Source organism: Oenanthe melanoleuca, chromosome 10 (genome assembly GCF_029582105.1).
Source record: "Oenanthe melanoleuca isolate GR-GAL-2019-014 chromosome 10, OMel1.0, whole genome shotgun sequence".
NCBI lineage: Eukaryota > Metazoa > Chordata > Aves > Passeriformes > Muscicapidae > Oenanthe > Oenanthe melanoleuca.
In genome coordinates this window covers 17,129,153-17,141,963 of record NC_079344.1, presented here as the reverse complement: position 1 = coordinate 17,141,963, position 12,811 = coordinate 17,129,153, and the positions used below count along the sequence as shown (strand labels likewise).

General features: G+C 47.8%; 1 protein-coding gene across 7 annotated transcripts in view; it reads right to left on the bottom strand.

Annotated features, from left to right (window-relative positions):
* NEO1 (neogenin 1) overlaps nt 1-12,811 on the bottom strand; it is a 154,699-nt gene that overhangs the window by 14,589 nt on the left and 127,299 nt on the right. For 2 of the 7 annotated variants that reach the window (XM_056499759.1, XM_056499762.1), the window contains exons 15-21: nt 11,533-11,727; nt 10,887-10,982; nt 9,624-9,847; nt 5,705-5,843; nt 3,133-3,240; nt 1,240-1,434; nt 659-691 (exon numbers count right to left, since the gene is read on the bottom strand). In XM_056499759.1, the coding sequence (XP_056355734.1) occupies nt 659-691; nt 1,240-1,434; nt 3,133-3,240; nt 5,705-5,843; nt 9,624-9,847; nt 10,887-10,982; nt 11,533-11,727 (990 nt within the window). The remainder of the gene's footprint in view (nt 1-658; nt 692-1,239; nt 1,435-3,132; nt 3,241-5,704; nt 5,844-9,623; nt 9,848-10,886; nt 10,983-11,532; nt 11,728-12,811) is intronic. The other 5 variants (XM_056499760.1, XM_056499764.1, XM_056499763.1 and 2 more) reach the window with 3 other exon arrangements.

Here is a 12,811-nt window from a genome sequence, read left to right as displayed (position 1 = left end):
AAGTGAGGAGCAGCTCCCTCAGAGCCCCTTTAGGATCTCTTTAATTGCATGTCTAAGCTGTTTGCCAATGGCCTTTTTAACTCATCCCTTCAGACTAATTCTCCCCCTTTTTATGGGGCTTGTAGGTTATTTGGAAGAAAGCAAGAAGTGCCCTGGGACATCCACCTCCTAATTCAATGTAGGAAGCTCAAAGCTCCCATTTTTCAAGCAAACATTTTAAAACCTTAAGGCTTTTAGGAGCCAGTGCTGAGCTCCAAATGAGCTGACAGGCAGAATCTCTCCTGCACAGAGCTTTTCATGGCTTCCCTGCCTTTATTATGGAATGAATCCTCACAAGCAGCACTTGTGCTAACCAGAATCCCTTTGATCTTCCACCCCCTCATGTTTGGGCAGTGGCTGGATGAGGCATCACTGGCTCCAAAGCCATTCTCTCAGAAGGATTCAGCACTGGCACAACCCCCATGGCCTTCAGGGACACCTCTACAGAGATCCCTTTTCATTCCTCCCATCCATGCCCAGGACTTCCAGCACAGTAGGAGCTTGCCCCTTCCCAGTCAGAGCAGCAGCATCCTGTTCCACTTAAAAAATGTCACAGCACATGGACAGCAAAGCAGAACAGTGAGGGATGGAGAGAAGAGAAATGTGGCTGTTCATTTACCTTGGTCATTGGGCATTTTATCTGAGGACTCAGCTTAGTGGGGCAAGCACAGGGAGGAAAAAACAAGAGACACATCACAAGGCTTGAAGGGGTGAGACAGAATTCCAAGTTTCCCACAGGGTACATACAGTTCTTGATTCTCAGTACTAAAACTCATGTAGAGAAGTATCCAAGTCCAGGCTGGACTGGGCTTGGAGCAATCTGGGGGGGTGGAGGTGTCCCTGCCCATGGATGAGCTGTAAGGTCCCTCCCAACCCAATTCTGTGACAGGATTTTATGACAATAAACTCATAATTTTACTTTTCCCAAGCTCTCTCCCATTTTACTCTTTACTACTTGCCATCCCCATCAGTTCCTGAATTAGGGGCGAGTTCCCACTGCCCCATCCCATTCCCAGGAGCAGATGTGACACAGGACATGGATTTCACTGCAGCCACCCCGGGTTTGGAACAACAGAATGACATCAAGGGCACTGTGGAACAGGCTGTGAGCCCAACAGTGGGTTCTGTGCAACCCCAAACCCCTGGCAGACACCACTGCTGCCCCTGCCAGGAGCACAGCCCAGGCTGCAGGCCAGGTACCTTTGGGGGTGCGGAACTGCACGGCCTCTGACATGGGCCCCATGCCCTTGGAGTTTCGAGCCTGGATCTTGAAGAAGTAGGGGGTGTCCAGGGTGAGCTCCTGGATCTGGTGGGTCAGCCTGTTACCCACCACGGGCTCGATCACCCAGTCATGGATCTCAGCATTGACATCTGTGCTGTAGTAGATGATGTACCCTGGGCAGGGAAAGAGACAATTCCATCCTTAGGGGAGAGAGAACCACAGCAGAGAGACAATTCTGTCCATAAGGGACAGGGAGCCACAGCAGAGAGACAGCATTCCCATCCCATCCCATCCCATCCCATCCCATCCCATCCCATCCCATCCCATCCCATCCCATCCCATCCCATCCCATCCCATCCCATCCCATCCCATCCCAGGAGACTGAAGCTGTAAAGCCCAGCATTCCATGTCATGTAATGACATCACCACTTGGAATTCTGACATCACTGACAGCAGAGTGAGCTAATGAGTAATTAATTCATGCTGGGCCCTTGGCCAATGGGGCTGTCCCCACCAGAGGGCACTCAGGCCCCACATCCCAAAAATTTAATGGGCTCTGGGAAAGGGGAACTGGAGATGGGCTCTGGGAAAGGGGAGATGGGGATGGGATCTGGGAAAGGGGAGCTGGAGATGGGATCTGGGAAAGGGGAACTGGAGATGGGATCTGGGAAAGGGGAGATGGGATCTGGGAAAGGGGAGATGGAGATGGGCTCTGGGAAAGGGGAGATGGAGATGGGCTCTGGGAAAGGGGAGATGGGGATGGGATCTGGGAAAGGGGAGATGGGGATGGGAAAGGGGAATTGGGCTCTGGGAAAGGGGAGATGGAGATGGGATCTGGGAAAGGGGAGATGGGGATGGGATCTGGGAAAGGGGAGATGGGGATGGGATCTGGGAAAGGGGAGATGGAGATGGGATCTGGGAAAGGGGAGCAGGGCTCTGGGAAAGAGGAGCTGGTGCCTGCTGAACTCAGGCTTAGCTCTAAGATTAAGCCATTTTAGTTCATTTTTAAGCTGCTAACTGCTGCTTGTGCAAAAGCTGATAAATACTGAACAGTCAGTTCCAAGGGTTTCCTTCCCAGGGGATTTTGGAGCTGGACAATGGGATAATTTTGCCAGCCCTGTACAGGTAAATGCTGCTCTCTGTAGCTGCCTCCCTTCCCTCAGGTGTGCTCCAGTGTGAGACATTTGTGCCCCTCACTGGCAGCCAAATCCCTCCACCAAAGGCTCCTGTGTCTCCAGCCAATCCTCTTTTCCCATGGAGAGGAAACATTTTGCTGCCTTTTCCCAGGGATTGAATCAGTTTTAGTCTCCTGTCCAAAGCCTTGGCTCCAGTCCTGCCCAATCAGGTGGTGTCCCTGGTTTGATTCTGCACCATGGTTAATTCTGAGCTCAGACCCAAACCCAGACACTGCAAACAACAAGCCATTAAAATCTGATTTCAGCTTTAAACAAATTAAAATTGAAGTGGATTATTTCAGAATGCCCTTCCAAATGGGAATCTGAATAGAAATTATAGAAGGGAACCAATAGTTATTACTTTCTGAAAAGTGATTTATCCTGTGTGGCAGTGATGCAGTTAAATAACAGTTTACTCCTAATGGTTCTGTCAGGGGAACAAGAAACTGCTCTGAAGTGTGTCCTGTGACACAAAAATGCCACAAAGATGACAAAGAGCACTGGGATGGCTTCTCCTAAATAAAGCTCTGATGGGGAGAGGCACAAGGGATAACTGCTGGACACCATCTACGAGAGCAGCACGAGCAGTGCCTGTGGAGATATTTAAACTGGATTTCTGATTCCAGTCCCACTCAGTGCAGCTAGTCTCCAGCTGGGTGAGCACAGAAGCCATGGGTTGACAGAGGCTGAGCCCACCTGTGATCTTGCCGTTGGCCTCGGAGGGCGGCTGCCAGTTGACGATGATGGTGCGGGGCTTGCCCTCCTTGCTCACCACTGTCACGTCCTTGGGCGGGGAGGTGGGCACTGAAACACAAACCCACAGTGTCACAGCCACCCCAGGGCCCTGCAGCTTCCTCTGATGTGCAATGACATGTTACTCTCTTTACTTTTATAAATCCCCCCTCCTGCAGTGTCTCACTGATATTTATCCCCCACTGGTCAATGCCTCCATCCCACATGGAGCTCCCCCTTTCCAGAGCACTTCTGGCACCATGATCCATGACTGAGCATCCTCAAAAAACTGGACAACAGGGGGCAGTGACTTCTCACCTGAGCTTCTTCAGTCATCAGAAAAATCCCACAAACTTGAGAAAGATACATTCTGTATAGGCAGGCATCTGAAATATCTCCCTTTTTCCAGGTTTATGGTGGGACTCAGACCCAGAAGTGCCCATTTGACACTTAAATCCCAAATCAGCAAAGTAAATCCACCAGCAGCTTAGAATTATCCCAGCCTGGAATGGTTTGGGTGGGAATGGACCTTAAAGCCCATCCAGTGTCACCCTGTGCCATGGACAGGGGCATTCCCACTGTCCCAGGGTGTTCCAAGCCCAGTCTGACCTGGCCTTGGGCACTGCCAGGGGTGGGACAGCCACAGCAAACCTGGACAAACCTAGAATGATTTGACCTCCAGAAGAATGATTTGTAATTTGGAAGGCATCTGCACCTCAGACATGTTTCAAATGCAGAAGGATTCACTGAACACAACTGGCCAACCTTTTCCAGCTTGGAAGCACAGGGAAAGAAAGGAGGGGAGACTTTTCCTTCTCCCATCAGCCTGTCCTGACAAAAACTCAGGGAAAAACACAAATTGCTCCAGCAGAAAACTGAAATCCTTGCTGTGAAGTGCAGCCTGCAGAGGGCACTGACCATCCCTGCAGTGCCACCTCCTGAAATCCAAGAGGCTCCTGAGGGGGCAACCCAGAGCAAATCCACCTTGGGTATTTAATACAACCACAGTATCACTGAACTTTCTGCATTTCCAGAGCTTTAGGTATGTGACCTATTAGAAATCAATCTATAAATCCTCTGGGATGGCCACCAATTACCCCTGTGATGAAGAACTGGAAACTAGAGACAGCCAAAGCCCAGACGTTATAATAACTATCACCCCAAATATGTAAAAACAGGATTCAGAGGAAACAAAAATAGAAAATCAGGAGCAGTCCACAGGAGATCAGGAATATATAGATAAAAAAGAGCCTACAATTCCCTATTTTCCTTTTAGGAGCAAGTCCTACACAACTTCCAGGAATATATATATATATAATATATATATAATGAGGCACTCACTCAGGAATTTGGCCAGTATTACAAATCATAAAATCTGTTTTGAGAAAATATATTTAGCCTTTTTTTTTTCCTTTAATTTCTATTTTAAATTTTCTCCTTAATTTCCTAGCTTTTTGGTCATTTTTGTAAATATTCCTTACAACCACTTCAACCTGACCCTTCCTATTTAAATGCACTGCAGCCTCCTGCATTGTGCCCTTGCTCAGGGGCTTTGTGTCAAATTCTCTTTTAAAAAACTTCATTTGTGCAGCTTTTACAGCCCCTGCATTCAGAGCTGAGTTATGGCTGAGGATTGAACATGTGTCAGCAGAAATACCAAATGGAGTGTTTAATGTGGGCTGGGAATAGTGGGATGGGAAAGGAGCCCCAGCCCAGAGCTGGCCCCACATCATGGAATTCCCACCCAAAACCACAATAATGTTTTCAAAAGCAACTGAAGCTCACTGGGGCTTCGATTTTATCATGGGTTTGCTTTTTCTTAAGCAGAAATTATAGAATTTCTATGATAGAATAGCTGGAAAATCTCACTAATTCTTTGCATGTCTGATTTTTTTGGCTGTGTTTTAATTTAGAAGGAGAACTCTGGGCTCATTTGGATGGGCTTCTTGTCCTTCACCTAAAGAGAACCCTAAGTGTAATAAGCAGGAAATTTAATTGCCCAAAGTTCATTTAACTCTGCAGGGTAAGAAGAGCTACTGAGGGGCAGGTTGGGGAGAGGGTCTGGTCCTCACAGTCACTCCCTGGGCCTGAGCTTTTCCTGGCAGATACAAACCCTCCTCTGCTCTGCACTGAACAGGAATTTAGGGCTCATTTGGATGTCTTAATGCCTACAGTGATTTTTTTTTTGTCTCCATTTGCCTCATGCACCTTCTCACTCTGCAACAATTATCACATTTACAGCAAATTTTAATTATCATTTGCTGAAGTGTTTTCTTTGTATTTGCTGTTAATGTGGTTTTTGTGAGACTTTCTTCTCTCCTGCCCATGAACTGTGGTGCATTATTCATAACTTCTGTGTAATTTGATGTAAATTCTCCTGCAATCATCCCTTGCAATTTTCAATGATGATGTTTTCTTCTTAATCAGAATTTCTGACTGAACTATTCAGATCCCTCCCAGCAAGTGTTAATTAGCAGAAGCATTTCAGTGGAGGTTTCTGTAGGAATACCCCAGCCTTTCCAGAGCCCAGCAGTACCTAATTCAAAGGTTGTCCCATGTGCTGTCATGCTCCAGGTGCTGGATCTCCTGCCCTTGGTCACCATCACCGAGAACTCATAGAGGGTGTTTGGCTTCAGCCCCGTCACCAGATAGCTCAGAGTGGTGGCATTTGCAGTCTGCAAGGGAAAGCAGGGTCAGCACTTGCCAAAGGCACAGCTCTCAGACTCCCCCAGCCCACGTGTTCCCAGCATTTCCATAACCACTGGCATTAATTCGGGGCTGCCTCTTCTCTGTCGTGCAAATCCGTTAATCAAATATCAACGTTTATCCTGCACTAGAAATCCTGCAATCAGCAGCAGCACTTAACAGCAGTCAATTAGACATGAAAAAAGACAATACAAGATTCTCCTTAAACCTCTGTTTACCTGGGGGTTCATTTACAGCATTTCATTAACTCTTCTGGCTGGGGAAAACAAAAAGCACAGCAAGGAACAGTCCTGCCTGGAACCAGATTCCTACTGGAACTTCCAAAGCAACCTTAAATGCAATAAACAATACACTAAAGACACACTTGTGAGACTTGAAGAGAATGAAACTTTACTAAGATGTAGATTCTTTCCAGAAAAAATGGTTATTTAGGATCACACAAGGAAACTACATGTGGTTCACAGTGGAATTTGTAATTCAGCATTTATAAAGATCTGGTATTTGTTATAAATGGCTTCAGCACCAAGAGAATGTACTGGAGGCCCATGGAAAAGAAGGAGAGCTGTATTTACAGATATGTATATTCCTCCCCTGACCTGCAGTGGTGTAAACATGGAATGAAAGAGTTGTTTCAGGATCTGACAGGGCCATTCAATAACTGGAACAGCCACTGCCTCCAGAAACCACTGAGTGCAGCTGATTTACTGCCAAAGTAAAGGCACCTTTACTGAAGGCTCCAGCACTGACAAAGAAACCTTGAGATCTCCAATACCTTTATTTCTTTCTTCTTACAAGGGATGGAAGTTCAGGAAATGGTGATCCAAGGGATGACAGTGATTTGTGCCCAGGGCTTTGCTGTCTGTGGCCAGACAACAAAGACTCATAAAATGAATTAAATTAAATCCTCCATTGGCTTTAAGCCTCTCCTTGGTTTGGAATGGGTGGGACTGTGGTTGAGGGGCTGTGGCACAGCTGGAATGGGCACAGCTGGAATGGGCACAGCTCCCTGGGGAAGGCAGGGAACTCAGGCCTTGCTGGGAGGGATGCAATGACAAGTCCAGAGCAGGAATCTTTCCATCCATCTGGCATCACCAGCTGCTGTACCCCCAAAAGCTCTTCCTCTCTGGGATGCTGGAATTCCCAGCAGTATTTAAGCATTCCAATATTTGTATTACTTGATGAGGCAGCTGGGCTGCTTTTACAGGTGAAAGTTCTGGTTTCCATCTCTGGCCTTGAATCTTGGGATCTTTCAGTTTCTCTGTGCATCCCACACTGAGTGTGAATGACACTGAGCCCCCTTGAAGTGTCAGATTCCACAATTTAACAGAGTTTTTTTAAGATCCCAGCCTATCCCACAATACCAAACCATGAGCACATGCTAGAAATAAACTCCATAGATATTACCCTGAACAATTTGTTTCTCTTTTATGCAGTCCTAAAAGATCCAACATTTCATATTGTCACTGATCCCTGATGGATCCCAGGTAGCTGCAGGACAAGCCCACACACCAACAAGGGGGCTTTGGAAAACTGCTCCATGTTAGTGCAGAGACAATTCAAAGCACAGGAGCTGCATCCCATCTGCTGCTGGGTTTCCAGGCTCAGACTGGCACAACCCTGCACAGACTGAGGAAACAAAGCTCCTCAGGGAGGAACCAGAAAATCTCAGTGAGTGGTCTCACCCAGTTTAGGGATGAGAGGGAGAATGAAACCCCACTGAGCTGAGCAGATGCTGCTCTGGATCAGGATTTCTGCCCCCAAGATTGGGACATTTCAAAGCCTCTGGATGCAGTGAGCAGGAGCTGCAGAGGGGCCAGGACAAGCACTGCCCTCACTGCAGAGAAGTCAGCACAGCCTGACTGAGAGCCAGCACTCCCTGCAAGGGCTCTGACCTCCCAAAAAACACCCAACAGCTCAGGAGATGATTTCCAACAGAAAAAAGGGAAGAAAAGCAGGATGTGGGATCTCCAGGCACCACGGGTTACATGTGACTGGAGCAAATGCCTCCAACTTCTCTCCTTCAGGCAAATCCTTTCTACAATTTGGAGTAATTTTAAACTATATTCCATCATTCAGTGCTGGCTTTGGTCACAGTACAACTTGTTGCCCACTGACCACCAGCACTGGAACAGCAGGAATTGTAAATTTACTATTTTATTCCATTTATATACTATTTTATTTCATTCTTTTAAGCAATTAGCTAATGAAGCTGCAGCTTTATTTAAACCACTCCTGAGACATCCTCTGGAATGTGGCTCAGAAGAAACTTGCCTTTAGAGAAGGAATACATACATATTTACATCTTTTCATTTCAATAAAGAAAATATCTGGATTATAACAAATTGGCTCTGCAGGAGCAATAAAGGGAGCTCCACTGGCTGGGTATTTTAACTACCAGTTCCTCTGAGTCTCATAACAAATGTGAAATTTGCAGTCAGCAGCTTTGAGCCCTCCAGGTAACTCTGACAATTAAAAAAATCCAACCAACCACCAAACCAAACCTCAAACCCAGTCTCCAAATCAAAACACATGAATGGAGGAGGGCAAGGATATCATAAAGCCCTTGTTGTATATTTTGAAGCCAGTCAGCTCCCAAAGGAAAGGTTCACAATGAGTTTTGCACAAACTGAAAGGGTTCTAAAAAAAACTTCAAACCATGGGGGTAAATCTGTTTTCTCTGCATGGCTCATAGTCACACACTGTTTGCAATACTTCAGTGATTCTCCAGAGGGGAGCCCACACCTCCCACTCCCAGGGACCAGGGCAGGGGGAAGCTTCACACAATCACTGTATCCACACAACTAAACAACTCTGGGAATTTCCATTTCTTCCCTGTAGCAGCTCTTCCATCCACTCCCACAACAGCCCAGCTCCAGATGAACTGCTCCCACCAGAGCCAGAGCAATCCTGGCCCTCCAGCATCCCCTCAGCTGTGCCTTTCCCTGGTGTGTTGGGTTGATGTGACCAGAAATGTGAATTCTGTCCCCATCTGCTGCAGCCGGGTGGGGCAGTGACCCTGATCTCCTGGCACACATTATCTGCTCATGGGCCATCTTTAAACCAGCTGGGCAATCATCTTTATCTTCCCACAGCCCATCCTCCCTCCAGGAAGATCTCATCTGCTGCTGGCCCATTCAGTCCCACTGTGTGACTGATAAAATTCCATCATCCCACTGGGAGATGCTCCAGCCAGGGCAGCAGCCAAGCCTTTCCTACCCAGAGAAAAACTGAGATTTTGGACACCAAGGGACCTTCTTTGCACTTGGATTCCAGAGGAAAGCCAGACCTTTGCACATCATCCCTGGAGCTTCAGAGGAAACTGCACCTTCTCCAGGAGCACTGCTCCAGCTGAACCACATCTGCCCCTGCAGGAGGATGCAGCCACCATTGAATGGGACTGTGCCAACACCCTGACTGACTGACGGGTGTCAGCTTGGATTCTGACTCTGGCAGGGTTTGGGATTGTTCTGTGTAATACTGCATTTCTATTTTAATTTTCCTAGTAAAGAACTGTTATTCCTAATTCCCATATCTTTGCCTGAATGCCCCTTAATTTCAAAATTATAATAATAATTTGGAGGGAGGGGGTTTACATTCTTCATTTCAAAGAGAAGCTTCTGTCTTTACTGGCACACACCTGTCCCTCAAACCAGGACAGGAGGAATCCTGTCCCTCCAAGCAGCCCAGCATCCCTGGCAGAGCTGTGCCTCCCCCTGCCTGGGCTGTGCCTCCCCTGCAGGACTCAGTACCTTGTACTTGGTGTTGGCAGGGATGTTGGTTTTCCAGCGGACGGTGTAGAACCGCGCGTCCGTGATCTTCTGGTTCTTGGGCAGGGAGTTGTCTGCCCAAGTGATCCTGATGGTGTCATGGCTCAGGATGGAAGCCTGAACTCCCACCGGGGGCATCATGGGAGACGGATCTGGCACTGGAGTGTATGGAGCATTAATAACAAACAAATCAACCTCGGAAGTGTCTGCCCAATCCGTGGGGAAAAGGCCGTGGTTTATCATTACAAAAGGAGGAGGTGGCATTTTAATGTCAACCAAAACAAAAAAGAGGGGATGCAGGGAAGTGCAATGAGATGGAAGGTGAGGAATGGAGAGAAAGAGAGAAAAGCCAGAGTTAATAGCTGACATCAGACTGGGCAGTAACATCACTCTTGCATCGTCCTCCCTCCTCCAGACAGTCAGACAACAAATCCCTGCTGGCATAGCTCTAACTAGTGCCCAGGGCACTCAGCCATGGCCTGGGAACCCCAAACAGTCAGTCACTGTAACTTCATTTGCCTGGAGTGTCCACTGAGTCCTCTCCCAGAAAACAACAAGGAGGACACAGCTGGAGCTGTGGATGAGCAAATGCCACTTCCCAAACACACAGGGACCTCCTGAAAGGCACTTTCAAAGGTTTCAAGTGAGAGACTGACTTGCAGTAACTGTGAAGCTGCAATTTCAGCATCCTCTGGAGAATCTCCAAGCATTCCAGCTCATCAGGACTGACCCCATGTGTTGCACCTCCACCAAATTCCTGGGTGGTGTCAGCAGGCTGGGAGGGAGCCCAGTGAGCCATGGCAACAGCTCACCTGTGCACACTTCTCTGCTTTAACTCTTTATGGACTACAAGGCCAAATTAAAAATTGCCAAGATTTTGTTTAGTGTGAGTGACAACAGAGCGACATAAAGCAAGCACAGGCATCATGTTCAGTGAAAAAGACCATAAACCCCCAGCTCAGGGTTTTTGGAACAGCACCCACATGGGCTGTGCTCAGGTAAGGGGAATGTTTGGAGTAAGAACATCCATTAGTAGTTGTCAGGTGAGTTTGGAATTTACAAATGAGCCCAATTTAGCTGGTTTATTGGGAACGTGCGAGGCCAAGCAGTGACAGGGACAGAGAGCACGGGATGAACTGACAACCAGGACTATCCCATTATCCCATCCCATTATCCCATCCCATTATCCCATCCCATTATCCCATCCCATTATCCCATCCCATCCCAGCCCAGGGCAGGACTCACCAGAGTGGGGCCGGGTCACAGCGCTCTCATACAGGGGGATTCCCTCCCCCACATTGTTGAAGGCTTTCAGGGTTATCACGTAGTGGGAGCTGGGATCTAAATGGGAAAATAAATCAGCACAACCACTGAATCATGGTTTCTGCTTCTCCATATCTACATTGTGCAGTATTTCAATTTTGAACTGGAATATGTGATTTGAACTGAGAACTCCACATAGATATTCTGTTCATGGCCACAGAAACTCAGAGTGGTTTAGGCTGGAAGAGACTTTAAAGCCCATCTCATTCCACCCCCTGCCTGGGCAGGGACACCACAGCTCCAGTCTATAGTTACAGCAAATCTACAGCAAAGCACAGCCAAATCCGGGTGGGAAAAACAATCCAAAAGAACAAAACCAAAACTACTGAAACCTCTGATTCGATGAATTCCCAATATTGCTATTTCTCTCAGACTATTTTAGCTCCCACAGAGAGTTCTGTGGAGAGGTGAATCTTTGTTTTCCTTCCAAAGGAGGCACCAGTGAATCCTGGTGACATTTCAGTCCCATTTTCCCTGCAGCTCCGCACGCAGCACGGCGAACTGGCGCTGCTGCTGCTGCTGTTTGGGGAGCCCTGAGGGAGGCTGGGCTGGGGCACAGGTCACTCACCCAGGTTCTCAATGGTGTAGTATCTCTGCTTGTAGTCCACCTTGATGGTCTGGGCGTGGGGGCTGCCGATGCCGTAGCCGATGGCGTAGCCCCTGACCACCACGTCCTGGTTCTCGGGCGGGGTCCAGCTCACCACGATGCTGGTGACCAGCGGCCGCACGTGCAGCGAGCTGGGCACCTCGGGCACGCGGCTCTCTGCAGGCACAGGCAGCAGGGAAAGGCCTTCCATCAAACACAGCCAGTGACACGGGAGGCAGCAGGGTCAAACAAAGCACTGCTGAGTGCTGGGATGAGCACAGTGAGACTTGGGTGTGCGGGACAGAGCAGAATGTTCCCATGACATTCCAGCAGATCCTCCCTTTAAAAGGCAGGATGGTTGTGCCGAAGCTCAGGGGGTTGGGATGATTTTTGTATCAGATCCATGTTGCCCATGCTGTCATCCAGTTTTATCCCATCCTTCCCCTCCACAAATTCTTCTACTTTCAATTCCATTATATTCCTTACTTGTGGGCATTACAATAATCACATGGAAAAGTCTGGTTGTAGCATTAAATAGGAAATTCCACAGCTTTAAGAACTGCACTGAAGAGGACACTCCTCAGTTGTCCTACAGTTGTTGCTGCCTAGATCCTTGGATTCCCATAATTCATACAACATAAGTAGAAATTACACAGCCACACTAAAAGTTCAGAAAATACAGAGTCGACATCAAATGTTCAAACTCTTCCCCCAAAGGCAACACAAATCTCACCCCATCCCACAGAGACACAGAATGTGGATCCCTAACACTAGAACATTCCACAATGTGCCACTGTAAGCCCCTAATATTTCTCCTAAGAGGCTTTCCCCCACTGTTGACTGGAACCTAAAAGCAATCTCCCAACTGTCCCTGGAGTGTTCCTAACTTTGGGTTCACTTCTCAAAAATGAAATAAATCCTTTTGTCGGGTGCTGGCGGATTAGGGATAATTCCCTGCAATAGCAGACTGAGCTCCCCACTCCAAAAGGAATCAAGGACTTGTGCTTCCTGCAGGGATTTCATTTTAATGAAACACACTGCATTTCTCTACAAACATTTAATAAAGCACCACAACAGGATTATTTGGATCACAGCACAGCCCTGGCCCCCAGCCCGGGGAGCTCTTGGGCTGCTGCTGACACAGCCCAGCAGCTCCAGTTCCCAACCATCAAACACAGCAAAGCTCCAAGTGCAGCAGGAGAGGTGACATTTCCACTGCACTGGGGACAAACTCTGTACAACACCTCCTGCTCTGCACTCA